This window comes from Pimephales promelas, chromosome 14 (assembly GCF_988280905.1).
Source record: "Pimephales promelas chromosome 14, fPimPro1.hap1.1, whole genome shotgun sequence".
Taxonomy (NCBI): Eukaryota; Metazoa; Chordata; class Actinopteri; order Cypriniformes; family Leuciscidae; genus Pimephales; species Pimephales promelas.
Window position 1 is genome coordinate 21458614 of NC_142782.1, and position 20128 is coordinate 21478741.

A 20128-nucleotide genomic window follows, 5' to 3' on the forward strand; every position below is an offset into this window, starting at 1 on the left:
GCAGTGCTCAAATCAATACAATTCCTGGTCTTTCTTTCCGGTTATTGGCTTTTAGACCACTGGGCTGAAGTAAGAGAAGTTGTAGCACCCATTTGAGTTGACACTTCAGTTTTATTGTTGCAATATTTTTGTACAAACAAATCGTTGAAGACAAATAGCTTATTCATCGTCAGCGCTTAGTGTTGGCAAAACGTTCAGCCCTTGTGGTAAAAACATTAGTATTTAAAAGTCTACTCTATTTCTATGCAACTCACTGTTCAGACTCTATATGTGGGAGATTTGCTTTTGGAGTGGCAGACATGCAGATTGACGTTGTGGGCATTAGCAGGTATGAATTAGAAATAAGAAGCTTTTTTTTGTTTATGAATATTGCTCCTGTTCACATTATCTTCCATAGTATAGATCTGTAAACAGAGAACCAATCCAAAATGGTGGACAGTGGAGGTTTTTAAAATGGCCGCCTCAATTACAGAATTGCCAAGTAGAAGATGACCAATAACCAATTCAAGTTCCTATAGGCCAAATCATCACTTACACATTAAGGATGGTAATTCAATACGTGTCCCACATCAGTCATTTAATTTTACAAACATCGGCAAAGCAAATGAAACCTTTACGCTTGTCTGATCAGCAGTAATTCATTTACTACAGGCAGCCTAAAATAACTCACTCATTCATGCTTTTAAAAGAGTCAGGATGGATGAGAATATTCACAGCTTTCCAGTTTTTGTTCTTGGTGTCCCTCTATCTGTCTGTCTGGACTTTTTGAGGGCAGGGAGGTATGTGCCTTTGTATCCTGGTGGGCAGTTGAAATCTCTAACTTTCTCTCTCGCCCCATGCATGCAATGCATTATACCTTCAGCCAGGCTTTACCACAAGGATTGTAACAGACAAAATTCATTCATTCATTCTCTCTCTATAATACAGAAGACTTTAATATGTCCTTAAGTGTATGTCAGTGTGTGTGTGTGTATGAACATCAGAATCCAGTTTGTTGGTCGCTGAAAGGTTACATTTGGGAATCATGTCCTGATAAAACCACTCTACAGTACATGCACCCTCAAATTACAGTGGCAAACGCATATTCAGCTGGTGCACTACAGCCCAGACTGGAGTGTACACTATCTGGTGCACTTCCAAACTGCACTGTACACTTGTTTAATTCTATAGTCTGCCAATGGAGAAGAAACATCAGGGGAGCAGCCTAAGACGGGGGTTTACAGGGAGGGTTAGTATGATTACACGTGTGCATCTGTATGCATTTAATGTCCACTTCAGTATGTGTTGCTCTTTGATGTCTGTGTATCTGTGTGTTTGTGGCTGTAATTCCAGCTCACTCAGTCAACAGTTTCATCTCACTCGCGAGGAGGGAGTTGATATTGTAAGCAGGATCTGCACTGACAGGGTTGGGGCCCGTTTCGTTTAGATCCCCCTCACTCTCGCTGGAGGTGGAGCTTGTGCTCATGGTCGACACGCCGTCAGGCATGGTACAGCTAGAGCCAGGTGGGCAGATCTCGCTGGGAATACACACCTCTGTGGGGATTATCACCTCAGGCTCGCTGCTAGTTTCACTGGTGCTGGACACCACAGACAGCAGCGACATCTTCCTGCTGAGGCGGTTTGGCAGGAGTGAGAGGGCGTAGTCGGCCACGATACCCGCCACGTCCATCCCGCACGCCTGGTCGAATGCGATGAAGCCTACATTGGCATTAGCCTCGCACACCAAAAAAGAACCATCGTTTAGCTGGAGCAGGTCGATCCCGCAGACGTCCATCCCCAAAATATTGCACACCTGCACGGCCAGCTGCTTCCCCTGCTCACTAAGGGGGCACATCATTCCCACCCCACCTAGAAAAAGGAGTGAAATCATGAGCAGAGGGGCTAAATGGGAAATTATGGTCAGTCTTGCTATTGTGAACTAAAACAATTAAAAACGGTAACTGAAATAAAAAAAATAAAAAAATGTATAGGAAAATTAGAAATGTTGCCTTGAATCGAAAATTACAGTCAATAGCATTTATTATTGTAATTATTAGGGCTGTAACTTAAATTATAGAGTACTCGATTTAAAAAGAATCCTCTATGGCAATTTACCAGTGTCGAGTAAATATGCAAACTGATTTCAACTGATTGTGATTTCAAAATGAAAGTCAAACCCTCGCTCTGAGTTTGCATGTTTTGATGTCCACATATTATTGTTCAAGAAATTAGTGGCTGTAGCATTTCTATCATATAGAAGTAGCCACATTTTAAAGATTAAGTTAACATTTGAATTAAATGTCGTTTGGCCCATATTAAACAAGATTTTGATCTGCTGTAAAGCGGGACAAGAATCGCCAGGCCGTTGGTTCCCTCTGCAGGCATTACATAAACAGATTGTTTATATTACGTATTTTACCAATGTTGTTCTATAAAACCACAAGATTACTTGCTTTTGATACATTATTTGAAGCAAAAATGAATGCCCCATTGTTATTATATATGTATTTTAAGCCATTATAAAGGCTATTGTTTTAGGTCTAGTTTTCTAGTTCTAGTACAACGAAATATCCGATTACTTGACGATTACTTTATGGAGAGCCCTATTAGTTTTCTTATGTACATCTTAAATTTATATGGAAAAATAAATAAATAAATCTTGAAAAATATGCAGAAAAATAAAAAACACCCACAGACAACAAAAAATATCAGCAGTTATTAAAATGATAATTTTGGGGGGAGGTGATTGCACAATTGCATACCTAGCGAACAGTTGCTCTGCATGCGTCCGTCGGTAGAGCAGCGCAACATGGACCCGATCACTCGCCCTCCGACCAGAACTACCCGCACATCCCTCCCATGGCTCTCCTTCACATACTCCTGAAACAGATATGGGGCGTCATGGCGAATCAGATGACAAAGGTCTGAGAGGTGGTGCTTATCCCGGGCCAGGAACACCGCTTTACCTGCACAGAAAGTGTAAATTGCAGGTTAATTTTTTTACAAAATGATGCAATGTGCTTACTAAACATAAAGATAAGAACATAAAGATGTTTTAAGCACACCCCCTCCCTTCCACAAGGCTGGGCGTGACATCATAAAGGGACTCCAAGCTTTTACTGTCTATGTCTGGTCTATACTTCAAGCCTAGAGTCACCATTAGGTCTAAACAGCAAGTGTGCTAGCAGTTATATTGGAGACCTGGCTAGCAAAAATGGTTCACTATTGTGTTTGTGGGGGATGTACGAATTCATCAAAAACTGGGGAGAGGCTCCACAAGTTCCCCGAGGACAAACAACTAATTCATGCCTGTAATTGTTAGCATACCCGAGGTAGATCTTGGGTATGCAAGCCCGACCCTACCCGAGCACGTTGTGTTCAAGCCCAGCTCGGCCCCACACATTAACTGTAACTATGAGCCCAAGCCCGATTTAAAGTTTAAACCCGACCATTTTTTAATACATGGGTCATTATTATAACTGACGTTCTCAACTACTTTCCATGTTACTTTCTCCCCCCGTAGCATTTATGTTTTGTCCCACTCCCGCCCACAAAAAAAAGTTTTTCTGTACCTCCAAATACTTTCACGTTAGCCTACGTGTCCCCACCATATCGCATTAGCATAAATGCTCCTGATAAATTATTTATTAAAGCATTAACACACAAACCACACTGTTATAACAAAAACAAGCAGGCTAACTTATGGTCATGCATGGTTTGGCATGACAGTGCACAAAGTGCGCACCCTTAGTAATTCATAAAAAGCTGACATCAGTTCTTCACGATCTCACACATCTGTTATTAACAATGACTCTTTCATAATATCTACACTTTGTTTGTTATAATTCAAGGATTTACCAGCATAAGCCATAAATAAATTTTAGCCGTTGATCACTTCCTTTTTCTGCCCCATCCAGCTACTGTAAACACTGTTCCTTTAACTTTGATCGTGCGAACTATGCTTCCAACTGTGTCTCTTGGAACATTTAGTGCCTTCGCTATCTTTTTGTGTCTTGTTTCTTGTTTGAAGGGATATCTTCTGTTAACCTTTTGGAACATTTTGACAAGGCCATCTTTTGACTTCGCCCTATTTGTCTCAACAAACCTAGCCAGATCAAATAATTAATGTGTTCGAGCTCAAGCACACCAGGTGTAACTAATGAAGGCCTTGATTAGTTGCATCAGGTGTGCTTGACACAAAACCTGTATTTCAGATTTGTGCTGTTGTGAGGGATTCTATTCAGGGGATTGGACCATTTTGAGACTGCAGAAGCCATGAAAAGTTGTATTTTCAGTTGAATTTGGGGAAACCACTTGAAACATTTGTTGTGGTAAGCTATTTCAATTACTTTTGTTTGATTTGTTCATTTCAAACAGCTGAAACTCTGTAAATTTTGCCAGAGAACCAGACTTGCAATGGGCAATGAATAATCAATTTTGTTAGGTAATAGTCCTCTATCAGATACAAGGAGATATGCAAGACTAATTGCTGGGAGAGACCTCTAGAGAAACCAGGGATTAAGTGTCTCGCTAAAGGGCACAAAGGTGAAACAGCAGGATTGTGAACTCTCCCAGATGTTCAACCATCAGGCTGCCGCCACCCCACCCAATTCCTCGTAGATCAGAGGAAATCTTTCAAAACATGTCACAGCCCAACAAAGGTCAACATTGTTAGCATTGTTAAAAAGGTACCGGGTTATTAAGATTTGACTGGTTGCGTATAGCAGGACACACACATTTCAGTGTTCCCAAACCTTTGACTAATACATTTAAATTACTTATGCAGCAGTGATCATATATACTGGGTACGGATTAAAAAAAAAAAACTGCATAAGTGACTAATAAGCCATAAATATTTTAAAAATGAGATTTGAATGGAACATTAAAAGGATGCAATGCTCTGTAACCACATTCAGAGACTGGTTGGGCTGATTTGGGAGCATTAAAAAAAAATTTACATATTGAATTCTCTTCAGGTGTGGCCACTGGTCTTAGCTTTAATGAGGCAAGATTTCATCTGACCATGAGACACTAGATTTAATTCAAGGCAGATTGTGTAATTCTGTATTGTTGCTCATCATAGGCATATAAAATTATTATGCTTTCAGCGCACACCTCAAATTTGCTTGGGCAAAAAAAGCAGTGCAGGACAAAGACACCTTATGTGCACTGGGAGAAAGAAAGACAACCTTTGTTTTTAAGGTAAGAGAGATGATGTTTCTAAGCTGCTTGATTTCAGAGATCCAGCGTGCTGTATAACTTTGAGGCGTTTGCGTTCTCAGGGCTCCTGAAGGTTTGTCAGCACCCAGATCTGAAGTCTAAAGCCCGGAACACACCAAGCCGACGCCAACGAACTAGCGCTGATGAAAGCCAACTGTGTTGTCGCCTCTCGTCAAGGTAAAAATCTGCACTTGAACACACCGAGAGAACTACAGGCGACTGTCAGCTAAAATGTGCATTCTGCGCCTGCGTTTAATGAGCCAACTATCTATTTCTGCAGATATATTAGTCTATATTCGTCATTCAAAAATGAAAACCGACGCTGCAGATACACATAACGTAAACAAAGCAGCACGTGCTTGCCGTTTTGAATATCAATCCTGCTAAACACTTTCTTTATTCCACTCCGCTCATGTTAATATTGAAATATTCGCCAAGGAACACTCAACATAAGAACAGCCTTCTATCTTTACCGTTTTGACTTTGACTAAGCTGAACAGCCAATCAGAGTTCTCTTTCCCCAATGGCCCGACGCCGATTCAACATGTCGAATCGGGCGAGACAAAGCCGACGAGGAATATTTTCAGCCAACGGCACGGAACCGTACGCATCACACCAAGAAAACTTAGTTGGCCGACTCACAAAATCTGCAAGATAGCCGACCGTCGGCTTGGTGTGTTCTGGGCTTAATAAGGCCTGTATCTTTCAGTCCCCAAAGGAGCTATTATGTACACAGACTGTTCTAGTATCAGTTATTTACCTCTGTGTCCACGAGCGTTCTTCACCACCACAGGGTAACCCAGCGGCTCTGCTTCATCAATCATCTTGCGGAAGTTGTCGTGTCCTCCTGGAGACACATGCATACACACACACACAGCTTAGTGATTATGTAATGAATGTAATTAAAAGTGAGATTTAATTTGAGTGCCAGATTCCAGAGCAAGATGCAAACAGCTCTAATGAAACAAGCAACACTGCGACATTCAATATCCACATGAGAAGATCTGCAACGCTGACAGATTTTTTTCTTTTGCCACACACGTTTCCCATTTCCCGGATGGCACTCAGTCCAACTACGTGGCCAGTTTTTGAAGGTTCATGACTTAGATGTTTTAGGAAAATATGTTATTCAGAAGACACGCGACTGCCACATGTTAGACCCAGAGGTTGTGCTATAAATAACTGTATCGCTTTGTTCCCTTATTCCCTTATGGTCTATTTTTATAATTTAAATTTGTTTTCATTTCGCCTTTAAGAATGTAGAGATATGCTTGGGGTGTGACGGGTGTGAAAAGTTTTTTTGTGATTTATTTAAAACAAAGAACGTTCATTGCAACCCTTTTTTAAGATTTGTTTACAATGCGTTTTCCTTTGTGTATTTATATTAAAATGCTAGAAATCATTTGAAATTTGACTATCATTTGAAAAACGACAAGATTAGTAATTAACGTAACCTCTGGTTTGATAGAACGCGTCCAAGATAGATGAAACAAACATATGGAAAGAGAGTAGAAGAAAGAGAAACCTAAGAAGTGGGTAGAAATATAATTTAAGCTCAAACATAGATGTAGAATCTGTTTGGTGGATTTGAGAGGAACAGATGAACTCGTTCAGCATTCAGTAAGAGGGGGGCGAAAGAGAGAAAATGCAGGGTATGTAAGAACAGCTCTGCCAAAAACACGTCACTACAGCAGCTGTAACTGCTGTTATATACACCCCCTCCCCTTTTCACTATCTCTGTTTTTTCCATTCTGGTTCTTCAGTGTAATGATGAGGGCTTCCCTTTTCATTCTACAAACCGGACTGTCGCATAAACAGCAGTCTGAAAAATTATAAATACAGGAGTGCACATACATTACCATTCAAAATGTTGGGGGGTGGTAAGATTTTGTAATGTTTTTGAAAGTCTTATGCTAATCAAAGGCTGCATTTCTTTGATCAAAAATACAGTAAAGATAAGGGATGTCCCGATCCAATCCACGTCATCGGTATCGCGCCGATAATGGCCCAGAACACTAGATCGGAGATTGAAGGGGAGAAAAAAAAAATGTTCCGATACCATCCAACAATGCTTGAATATTAGCATTTTCCTTGCTGCGACATCCAGTTAAGCGGTGCAGCCTGTGGATTGGGCAGTTTCCAGCCCAATTGGGCAGTTTTGGAATCTATTTTGTGGGCAAAAATGGGTTTGGGTGGCTGGATGAAAATTGGTCTGGTTTCGGATCAGTTCAGTGGGTTTATGTAGGCGAAACACCGGCACTTCAGATCCTTCTTCATTCAGTGTACTAAAAAAAACAGTCAGTTATAAACCATAGGCTGTAAAGTGTAGACAAGATTTTGACGCATATCCAAGCAAGGGTTTGTGCGGAGTGTGGCGCGCACAGCATGGCATGGAGGCGCGGGTGGGAAAACTTGCGTTTTTCTGTCATCAGTGGAAACGACTTAACATCATTTCTGGTCATACAGAAAACAACAATACATCATTCGCAACTACTTTAATGTAAACTCACAATAACAAGAAAACGTTGTGCTTTTGTAAAATTTAACAAAACAATCAGACGTGCTTTCATGGACTCCGTGAACTGGATCGCATCTCAAATGAACTGAAACAAAAGATTTCCTAACTATGTAGGCTAAAGCTTGAAATGCCTACACAATTCGAATCGAAAGCAAACCGTCAAGATTAATCCATAGCTATGCATTTCTCTCTAAAGGCGCTCTAAAGATGGAGATATGTTTCCAGCCGACACTAAATTTATTAATAAACTAGTGTTTCCTAAATCAAATACATCGTTATTTATATAGACACATTTATTATTAGCCTATAAAATTACCTAGAGCCTAAATCAGCTCTATGTATGTAATTTTGGTGTTCAACTTTGCGTTTTAAAAATACAACTGTTCATTTTTTGTTTTACAGGTTAAAAAGGAAAAATGAAAGGAAGCAAAAGTACACGGCTAAATAGGCCATTTTAAAGCTTGTTAATGATTAACTTAAATCTGTTGGTAGCTTTAAGTATATACTGTATATATACTTGAGAAGTACGTGTTCTCCATTTGAATGAGATATTTAGATGGCAAATTGAGCAAAGTGCTTCCATATATTTTAATTGGTAGTAGTTCAAGGATAAAATAATCAGATTAATATCGGTATCGGCAAATAGCCACAAGCTGCGGCATCGGTAGTGAAAGTGAAATCGGGACATCCATGGTATATACATACATATACATGTTTACATACATACATGCACATATATACACACATATATACAATAACATTGTGAAATATAATTTAAGTATAATTTATTTGAGAAGCAAACCAGTGTAATATGATCCTTCAGAAATTGTTCTAATATGCTGATTTGATACTTTGTCATTATCAATGTTGGAAACAGTTGTGCTACTTAATATTTTTTTGAAACCTTTTTTCAGGATTCATTAATGAATAAAAGCTAAAAAGAACAACATTTATTCTAAATATAAATCTTTTCAAACAATGACTTTTCAATTAATTTAATCTTTTTAAAACATCCTTTCTGAATTAAAGTATTCATTTCTTTCAAGAAAAGAAATGACTGACCCAAAACTTTTCAATGGTGGTGTAGGTTACGTAAAGTGGTGTATATAAGATGCAAGTAAGAAAAATGTATTCCTTTATTTTTTATTTTACAAAGTGATTATTGGGGAATGATACGTTAACAGACAAAGATGATAATCTCCTCTCACCGTAGGAATACGTGTCTGGCAGAGGCACTCCATGCCCAGCGAGCTCCTGGAAGGTCCAGAACTTATTGACACAGTTGAGGATGGCCTGGGGGCGGTTGACCAGACGACAGCCCAGCTTCTCCAGGTGACGCAGTACGGTGATGTCGCTGTCCGACTGGACCCATGGGGTCGGAACACGCACCACAGCAACTTGGGGGTATGAGGTAACGGTTTCCTGCCCAACCCGCAGACCTGAAAAAAAGAAAGAAAGGGAAGATAAATCACATGCTGCAGTAGGCAGTGCAGTCTGTGTTTTGGTCGCCGCAGTATTGTGTGGAGGGATTACACTCATGTACCTGAGCAACTAATGAGAGCCAGACTTTCATTTGGATGTGTTGCCTCTTTCTCTCGCTCACTCACATATTGAAATTTGAAGCATCTCTCTAATACTAAATTGCGGATCTCCTTCTGAGAGCAGTTACACAATGCCGCAGAAGGTTGCTTGCTTTGCCACTGCAGCGTTCACGCCGGCCCACTAACCCAGTTTGCAGCACTGCTTTGTTTTTAATTAAAGGTGCCAGTTTGGGTTTAAGCTCACTTAACACCAGCCATCAGATTAAGTCAGCGCTCATTGGATTTGACTTAAATCTTGTATTTTGACTCCAATTACAAATACAAGAGCAGATTAAAGCAATCGAAATTTACTAAAAATGGCAAATGTGTCATTTTGTTGTTTGGATGAAACAAAACACAAAAAATAGAGCGTGACAAGAAAGGATTTCAGAGATTACATAAAGCAAAGCATGTGATTGAGTAATTCAAGAGACAACAGGAAATGTAAAACGGAGGATATAAAAGGGAGCGATGAGGGAACAAGAGCCAAAACATGAATGCGTCACAGTATTTCTAATCTCTCCTTCTCCGCCATCTTAGGATGGAGCAACACACACAAACCACGACTCAGCATCTTCACTAGCAACTGCTACATCAGCACTCTCTTTTCCTCTCATGGATCAAAGCAGATGGGACTTGAATGCAGTTTAACAGGCATGACAGGACTATATGGGATTTGGGCATATGAAATGAAAGAGAAATACAAACAATCATCATTTTTGATTCCCAGTACAACATTAGTTCAAATTATATAACATTATGTATTGTATGTTGTTGACTAATAGACAATCACCTGCTTAGATTTTTCACCACCTTGTTGAACAACCATTTTGAGGACAATAACTCTTCCAAAACAGAGTGAATTCCCCAAATAGGCAGCATCCTAATTGTCACACTGTCTATGTAGAATAGCCTCATAAGTTACTCTACATAGAAAGCATCTCAACGTTCTACACAAAAAAGCACACACATTGGAAACGCACAATGTGTTGCAACTGATTTTAATAGAATTTGACTTTAGCATGTTGCTAAACTAAAATCATAAGATTAAAAAAAATTATAAAAATACAGACCACACATATATTGCGTGCAATAATACATTTAAAATTACAATCAATTATAATTACACTTCCGTTCAAAAGTTTGGGGTCAGCAAGATTGTTTGAGAGATAAATCTGTAATGCTCACTAAATGCTGCATTTATTTTATATAAAATATTATACTTTTACAGGATTCTTTCAAAACAAAAGCATTTTTAACTAATCTTATGATACAATGTAAAAAGTCACTTTTGATTCATTATTATGCATCTAGGTAAGTATATGTATAATGTATCTATATTGCTAGTTAACATTGCTCTCTGTGTCCACCATCTTGGATCGTGTCAGTGGTCCACTAGGTTTTAAAACATCACAATTCTTACTCAGTATTTCACAACACTGATAAACATGGTGGTAGCAGGTTTATTTCTTATTTGCTTTTGAATAAACTATTTACCTGATTAGTTCCCAATAAAACAGTACATTATATAGACCAACCGTAACCAGCCAGCTACACTAACAGATCTGACACTCATACCATTCTGACAAATTTCCGGAGGAAATGTTAGTCATACATTCACTGCAGCACAGAGAATCGCCCCTTAAAGGGATAGTTCACCCAAAAATGAATAATTTACTCATCCTCAAGTTAAGTATTCATACTGTGAAAGTCAATGGGGTACAACAACAAAATGTCTTCTTGTGTTCAACAGAAAAAAGAAGCAGCACTTCCCCTAACTTCCCCCTTCTGTCAGTCCTGCGGCAGCTGTCTCATTGTGGGTTAAGAAACATGACTATCACACTCACACACTAAATCCAGAGCGAGTGAGGATATATGATTAACCTACTGTGTTTAAGCACAGTATAGAAACAGGATTAACCTACTTCAGAGGTATGCTATGAGGGTGAGGTGAGCTGGAATTAGATACAGGTAGATAAATAGACAAAACATAGCGCCTGGATAATACCACACAATTATTCAATATAAACTAACACTCAAGTTTTTTTTTTAGTCTCTCCTATGCCCATTAAGGCAGTATGTATTTCCTCGAAAATATAGGTAAAAGAATAATATTGTGAAATATTCCCACTTAAAATATATATTTTTTTAATTGCAATTTTTTTTTAGATTTATTTAGTCATTTATTTCTGTGAGGGCAAAGCTGAATTTTTAACATCATTACTCTAGTCTTGAGTGTCACATGAAATAACTCCATACTTTTACTATAACTTTATTCTTAAATGTTGAAAACAGTTGTGCCGGTTAACATTTTTCAAGATACTTTAAATAGAGAGTTAAAAAAAAAATCATAATTTATTTGAAATAGTAAAGCTATTTGTTAAAAAAGATCTGTCTCTTGATTGATTTGATGCATCATCGCAGAATTATTTTTCTTTTTTTAAATCTTACTGGCCCTAAATATTTCAACAGTTGCGCACGTAAAAGTTAAAATACCCATTTGTTTTACTTAATCCATATTTGTGTGTTCTGAATACTTGTCATTCAGCTGCCAATGAAAGTGCAGTACTCAAAACTACATTAACATATTTAAATTCATCCTGCAGAATTTCGACCACAAAAAAAGCCATGTTGGTCTACCATTCATAAACAAGCTGGACCACCATAAACAACTTGCATAAACATACAGCCTAAATGGTGCATGTTAGGCCTAGAATTGGCATTTATTCCTGTATAATCCTGATGCTTTATTATTACACTAGAATACACCACAGAAACCAGAAATTCAGCCACTGAATTTACAACACTGAGGTTCCTAACTTCAGAAGTGTACCACCTTCTGCATTCAGGGTTCCTACACATTTACCATTTCAAAATCCGAGACCTCTCTGTAGATAAATGTAAAAAAAAAAAAAAAAGTAAAAAAAATCTCTGTTAAAAAAAAACCAAAAACATTATTTTATACTTATAGTAGTCTTCTGTAAAAAATATTTTCAAAATATTTTGTTTTCTAGATTCACTTACTAGATTCTTGAAGTGACAGAGCAGCCTTTAAATAAAAAAAAGATCAAATAGAATTTTGCATGGACAAGAGAAACTTTTTTGTGCCCTCGAGAAACTATTCACATGCGCACATTTTGCGTGCTTGCGCTACAATTTCTAGTTTTGTATATACTATAACTAGGGGTGGACGATCTTCAAACAATCATGATCTGAATCGAGATCTTCACAATTTTGAGATGTACTATCGGAGAATATCCAGATTGGAACAAGCCTATGGACGGATCTATTTTCTCAATTTAAAACACAGTATTGCTTTAAACCATCAGTGGTCAAAATAGTCATTAAACAAGTGTTTTTGAAAGCTAATACCGATATCTTAAAAGAGCACACTGGCCGAAATAAAAAAATGATTTAAAAAAGAAATCTGTAAATTAAATCGACTTACATTATTTTGTAACTTCTCGATTCTCTTATTTTCTATATATTTTTTTTTTTACAAATAAAGAAATTGTTAGGAAAAAAATATAAAAATGATAATAAATTTGTGTGAATCATTTTTTCAAAAAAAAAAAAAAAACGACAAAGTAACTCATTTTACACAGAGTACAGTGAAAATTATATTAATATAAGTGGGCAATTTAATATAGCGCAGCATAATTTGACGATCATGAATCTCCAGTGAAGCTGATCTGACAGTCAAGCACAGACACAATGATGACTAAACCTGCAAGGTTTGTGAAAGTAAAGGTTTATTAGATCTTGAAAGATGTTTAAATGATATAAATGCGCATTTGCTAAATGCTGATGGTAAATGAAAAAGTATTAATAGTGTTAGCCTTTGTTACTAATAATATAAAGGCAAACACAATGATACTCTTTCGTAAACAGTTTTTCATTTTGTTTAACAGTTCCATCCAGTAATGCATTTCAAAAAAACTGTTAAACAGAGACAACAAAATGAAAACAGAGAATATGACCGCGGCACTCAGACAATAAGTCACGATATTACGTGGACATAACCGATCACAATCTCTACAATTCACTTGAAAGATAAATCGTGGACATCTTCAAGATCAGTCACGATATAAAATCGTCAGATCGCCCACCCCTAACTATAACCTATTTCCTTCCTTTCAATTTAAGGCATCCTCTGTGGCGAAGAAACCATGACATGAATGGGTTGATGGTAACCCAAAAAAAGACTGGTACTCTAAAAATTACCTGTTCAAAATTTGGCTTTCGTTATGGCAGTACATCATGTATCAAGGCCTTTGGTCTGCCCAAACGCATACTCTGTGGTGGCCAATAAACCACACCTCAAAATTGGCTGACGGCGCAATAGGTGGCTCAGTGTGCAAAACTGCATTGTCCTATATGCCAAGTTTAATGGTTTCTCGTAGAGATTTACCGAAATACATTCTTGGCTGAAGCAGAATAATATTGAAACACTTGGCTGGATACCGAATGCAGTGTTTCGCATTTTTTCCATTTATTTTAACAATTTTTTCACCATTGCATTAATTAAATTAAATGATGCTTTTTACCATTTTGTCTAGCTTTTCAGAGGGAAAAAAAAATCTAATTTCAAAAATACAATTTAAATTTTTTTATTTAACACTGAACTTTTTTTTAACATCCCAGCAGATATTATACAAACAATATAACTTAAAATAAATTAGTGAAAATAAAAAATTATTTGGCCATCTTTGAAGCCCCTCTAGTTGAATAGCCTATGTTAGGCCTATAACTGACTGCTGAAAGAATGTAACTCTGCATGACAACAAAAAAATGCATTGAAAAGTGCAAAAAAATTGTGGATGAAACCACAACAAATGAATAACTGTCCTAGACATAAGCCTACTTTTGCGGTTTACATAAACTATATGATTAGAACAAAGCACTTGCAATTTACTATTCACAATCCTCAGCTGGATCCGTTGCTCGTCGAAAACCGAAACCAGTACTTCCGAGGTACATTCTTCCAGGATTATATTACACTATTATTATTCCTCACAACATCCCAAGATGACGTAAAATATGATTCGGATTAAACTTGATGTGTTTTATCGAGTTGATGTGGCCGTTAAGTTTTGCATGGATTGCTTTAGATCAGGGGTGCCCAATCCTGCTCCTGCCAATTGACTGTCCTGCACAGTTCATCTCAAACCCTAATCAAACACACCTGAAGCAACCAACTTATTATGGTCTTTAGGATCACATTCAGGTGTGTTTGATTAGGGTTGGAGATGAACTGTGCAGGACAGTCGATCACCAGGAGCAGGATTGGGCGCCCCTGCCTCAGATCATTTGCAGTTCAATAGTGAACGGTCTCCGTGGCGAAGAGCAGATAATGACTTGCCATAAGAATGAGTGAGACTGACATCTCTTTTCATACAGATTACATAAGGAGAATATTTTTTGGACCAAAATGTATTATCGATGCTTCAAACCATTTTAACTAATCCACTGATGTCACATGGACTACTTTGACAATGTCTTTATTTCCTTTCTGGACAAGGACAGTATACCATGTATACATTTTCAATGGAGGGACAGAAATCTCTCGAAATATCATTAACTGTGTTCCGAAGATGAACAGAGGTCTTACGGGCTTGGAACGACATGAGGGTGAGTCATGAATGACATAATTTTCATTTTTGGGTGAACTTAAACTTTAAGTATGTATGACCACAAATGACTGGGTATTTAAATCTATTTTGCTGCTATGTCAAAAAAGTCCAGCAAAACGCGCCGGCACATTTGTCAACCCCAGAGGTTTAAAACGCTTTAGTGCTGCGAGTAAGGGTATAACGTCTGCCACAGATGCATCAGACGAGCTACTCTTTTGTTATCTGCTCAAAGGGGGCATGTTTACTGCATTTATAAAGCGCGTGTCTCTCACTTTACAGTACACTGGTTACTCTTTGATCGCGTCATCAAAAACGTCATTGTTCTGTAAAATTTATTCAGTCTTTTTACTTATTCCTTATATTTAAACCGAACATTCGGTGCATCCCTAGTTTCTCGTGCGCACACGAACGTCTGTATATTGTTTTTGCAAAGGTCCTCCTTTTAGAGGCCCTGTAATACGGAGCTAAAAATGTTATAAGATATCCAAACGCTTGTAACCTACATTTTTTCTTAATGAAAAAAGTACACCTTGAATTGATTCAGTCGTGTTTGACAATCACTAAAGAATCACTAAATAGCTGCCATGATAATACACTTCTTGAATGATAAATATTTTTCTATTAAATTCTTCATTTTTATTAGGGAAAACCAAATCGTGGCAATAGTCTGGAAATGCAAAAAAAAAAAAAAAAAATTCATATTACGAACCCTGTACATGTATGTTTACAAATGTGCAACTTGTTTTTTCCCAGTTGAGATAATCATGGGGAACTACCTCAATGTCAGTGCACTACAGACACTACTGCTATTTAAACACTACACTTCTCAACCCTATACATAGACATCTTCTATGTCTATAAAATCAACCCAAGACATCTTCTTCGTCTATAAAATCTTCCCTATGACGTCTTGGGAAGTAGTTGATTAAATCGTTCCTGTCAGAAGTTTCACTTACCACTAACTATGGCCTTTTCTAGGTCACGTGTGCATTATCTGCATGTTATGTTAAGGCTTGCAGTTTGTGCATGTGTGAGACAATAAACTGGTGTTAGATTTCACATGTCTTAGAGGAATGGACACTTGACATCAAAAAGTAATACACGCATCTCTCGCACCATCATGAAAGTGAAAAATCAGTCTGCCAAAAGTCCTGAACCCTGATTGCTTATTGATTGTTTGATTGCCGCATGTGGGGTAACATGCACAGCAGGTGATAAGATAACATACACACTCTTGCGGCACACCTGTTAACAGGTTCACCAATAAATTCAGGAAATTGTTATTTAGGAATAACAGTATGTCCTCAAACAATGGTCTTTAACTGCAATGCTTTTCCTGAAACAAGTGCTGACCTACTCTGTTCCATGCGTCTCATGTTGATGATGTAACTCAGCAGAATGTCAGGATCTCTGGGGGTTTAAATCCCTGAGCTGACCAACTGTCAACCACCTCTTTATTGGACCAAGACAGAATCCAGGACAGCACATTAAACACAGACACACATAAACATGACAGGCCAACAACCTGCTCCTGTTATGTTGCGGTCACGTTCTCCATACAGCTGTCTACCTTTGCATTAAAGTAGCTCAATATGGTCTTAGTTCCTCTCTCCTTCTTATCTTGTCTATTCGGGTCTTCCTGTTAGACTGGCAATCCAATATGTCACGAAGTCACACCGTAGCTGTCACAAGTATCTGATTCAAGGCAGAGCTGCATTGGTGCATAGCCACTCCCTTTACCTCAGGTCCATGCAAAGAGCTTTATGTCCAGTGCCCATCTGCACCACCTAAAATAAATGCTGTCAAAACAAAACAGCCCCACCTTCCACAATGGCAACACTGGTGCCAATAACCCAGATCATTATCTTATGAAACAGTGCAACTTGCAGTCAGCTTGTTATTTAAAGGATGGTTGAGCTGAAAAGACAACATGTACTCACCCCCATGTTGTTACAAACCAGTATGTTTTACTTCCAAGAGGATGTTAGGCAGAATGACAGACTAGGTCACCATTCACTAGCATTGCATGAAAAAAAAGATGCAATTAAAGTGAATGGTGACTCAGGCTGCCAACCTCTCACATTGTGCCAAACATCTAATTTACCACTGAAGAAAATCAGCATGATGATGGTTTGGAACAACATGAGGGTGATTACATATTAAGAAATGTATTATGATTTTTTTTTTTTTTTTTTTGTGAACCATCCTTTTAATTTAACTGCATGACCCCGACACACGTTTTGTGCATAAGGGGTTATGTCAGATTATTTGGTAACGTTAGTACCCAATGCTGACTCCGATGTATTAGTGACTATTAAAACAAGATAATCTATGACTTGGAGGCGGTAGGTGTGTGTGTATCTTCAAGCATCCCGGATACCACAAGTTAGACAATGTCTATCTGTATTCTTAATACTACATTACTACCAGAACGTGATGCGATTAAATCAGTAATCGTCTAAACGATCGCACAAACATCTTGCAACTAAAAAGTCGTATTTATGTTGCGGTTTGCACGTGATGAATCGATTATTTCGATTAAAGCCATTTCTATGTGAAATCTCGCGCAAATGCGTCATAGCATGTCTGCTAAATACATTCCGATCAAAGTTTGCGGATTGAATATTTGCACGTGATGAATCGATTATTTCGATTAAAGCCATTTTTATGTGAAACCTTGCGCAAATGCGTCATAGCATGTCTGCTAAATACATTCCGATCAAAGTTTGCTGATTGAATATAAAACAAGGGTTTAAAAACTAAAACCATCGCTTGCGTAGCACCTGGATATAACGGGTCTTTGTGAACGTCGCGCCATCTGCGCTCGAGGCTTTATGTGATGATAATGAACGCGCTCGCGCCGCACACTCGTGACTGTTCGCGCGCATAATAACCGGTTATATGATATCTAAATAATGATGTGAATTTATTTACTTATTCGATATGAGATTATAATGTCGAATATGTTCTCGACGATTTCTCGACTATTTTAAACGGCGTTCCATCCATCGGGTAACGTTAGGCTGTGGTGGCTGACTGAAAGTGGGTTAGGCGGTCACCCACACGCACATCTAACGTTACACAAAACACATTCACACGGTGATGCACATCCGCTCAAAGCAAGCGTGCTAACCATCCACACTGACCAGTTTAGCCAACTCGACAGTTTAAACAACAACCATTTCAGCACTCGTACAAATGGAATGTATGCATGTATGAATGAATATGTATGTGCGCGCGGTTTTTACCGAGCTGTCCGTCCGTGATGGTTAGGACGATTTCATCCATTAGAAGATAGCGGAATTCAACATCGTCCTCGGCGCAGCGTTCCTTCAGAGCTCGCAGGATCTGGACCTGCGGGTATTCCTGGCTGATCCGCCGGTCTGTGATAAACCACACCCGGGAACACATGTTTTGGAGCTCGGAGTGCGGAACTTTGGGTAGCTTATAACAGTGACACGAAGCTGAACCCACACAAAGAGCCGCAACACGGTTAAAAAAAACAAAAACAAAAAAAACCCAGTTAATCCGTTCTAGTCAGACCAAAATCAAGCAAGAAAGCACCCACAATCAATTTTAACGAACACGCGGTGAGAGGCAGTAATTTTGCCACCCAAATAGAAATAATCGAAAAAACGATAACGCGCTCCCCCCTCTGAGGGCAACAGTAATTGCCCCCAACACGGGCTGACAAAAGCCTCGATACAGAACTTGATTCCCTTATGCTCGCTTCGATTTAGATTTCAAAGATATGGCGAAAAAATCGCGACAAAATGGAGAGAGGGCGGATGAGAGGCTGGATGTTGTGACGAGTGATGCCCCTGCTGATCTCCGGTGCTCGCGCCGCTCTCAGCTCTACGCCTCGTCTTTTCCAGCACGCGCTTCGCGTTTACAACTCTTTCCCTCGCGCTCATGCACAGCCCGCATCAGCCAATGAGTAAGTAGGGCTTGCACTCACATTAACCAATCGCACTCCACAGTCCTCACCGCGAACCAATCGGGGGAGAGAACAAGAGGGGGCTCGAGATGTCCGCAGGAACCAATGGAAGATGCGAGGTGAACAAGGCAGAGGGGAGGGAGTGACGTATGCGCCGGCGTGCGCGTGCTCGTTCTCTGCTTGGATTTTTTTTTTGTGTGTGTATGAGCGCGTGGCAGGAATTTCAGCAAAGGGGAGGAGGGAGTCTCCAAGAGCGCGCACTACCCCCGAACCGGTTCAGACCGGGCGTGGGGAGGTTTGGTTTGGTTTAGTTTGGATACCAACGCCTGTCTCGCTCATGCTACGTGTTGAAACCATAGACAGTAAAGGTTGAAACGTGTTTTTAAAATAAAGAACGGTTGAGCAAAGAACCCCCCCCCCCATTCATGCACCCACCCACCCACCCGAGGAGGTGGGGAATGAGCGCGTCTGCAGGCGCATCCTCAACTCTTTTGTGTATCTCAAACAGCGGTTTCTTAATGTCGTGGCAACCCCATAACAACAAAACAATGAATATTTTTTTCTTGGAAAGATAGATGTCGGATATGGATAGCTTATCAGTCTAGAAATCCAAGTCAATATGTCTCACAGCAACATTGTAACGGCGTTGTTTAATTTAGTTTGTTGTTTTAGTGACGGATAAATCGCTTGGAGGCTATTCACAAAATTCGTTACGGAAGCAGAACCCTTACTATTCTTATATGAGATCAAATCCTCCCACGACAAAATTACCCACTTTGGCTTTGTTTACACCCAGAAAGGCAGAGGGAAGGGCGATGGGGAGAGAGAACAAGCATTATAGATAGATTATTAAAGACATCGGTAAATAATTGTGTCTTCAAGAAAAAGCAAACCCGTCTCAAATAAATCTTTCTTCTATTCTCTGTTATGTGATCTGTACCTTTCACATAAACAACACTGCAGTAAATCCTAATTTCAGCCTTAAAGGACTGTTGGTCCCGCCCTTATTTTGACCTGACACGTCCATCAATCCCCAGCGCCAATTTTCTTAGCCAACCAGCTTTCAATGAATGTTTTCAGGGCGGAACATTTATGGCGTGTTATTTATTTATTTTATGTCGATACGTACAGTGTACATTGCACAGCCTAAATAATGTTTATAAAACCGTGACCCATTCATGTTAACAAATCAAAGATTTTCTTCTGTAAATGCAGTACAAACATGTTATTTCTAAACAATAATGAGAGCTACTGTGATGTA

At 39.0% G+C, this 20128-nt stretch overlaps 1 protein-coding gene across 1 annotated transcript; it reads right to left on the minus strand.

Moving 5' to 3' along the window:
• Positions 1–686: 686 nt before the first annotated feature.
• Positions 687–18783, minus strand: rimkla (ribosomal modification protein rimK like family member A). Its single transcript, XM_039678937.2, has 5 exons — positions 18179–18783; positions 8926–9156; positions 5960–6046; positions 2742–2945; positions 687–1848 (listed from the first exon to the last, which is right to left on the minus strand). The coding sequence occupies exons 1-5, from the start codon at positions 18339–18341 to the stop codon at positions 1334–1336; spliced, it is 1200 nt and encodes a 399-aa protein (XP_039534871.1). The 5' UTR covers positions 18342–18783; the 3' UTR covers positions 687–1333.
• Positions 18784–20128: the final 1345 nt, after the last annotated feature.

Excerpts from the sequence above, each read along its gene's own strand:
- rimkla (XM_039678937.2), bottom strand. The coding sequence starts at position 18,341 with ATGTGTTCCCGGGTGTGGTTTATCACAGACCGGCGGATCAGCCAGGAA. Across the intron at positions 6,047-8,925 it reads GCCAGACACGTATTCCTACG|GAGGACACGACAACTTCCGC; the intron begins GTGAGAGGAGAT and ends ATGTGTCTCCAG. Across the intron at positions 2,946-5,959 it reads GAACGCTCGTGGACACAGAG|GTAAAGCGGTGTTCCTGGCC; the intron begins GTAAATAACTGA and ends CTTTCTGTGCAG.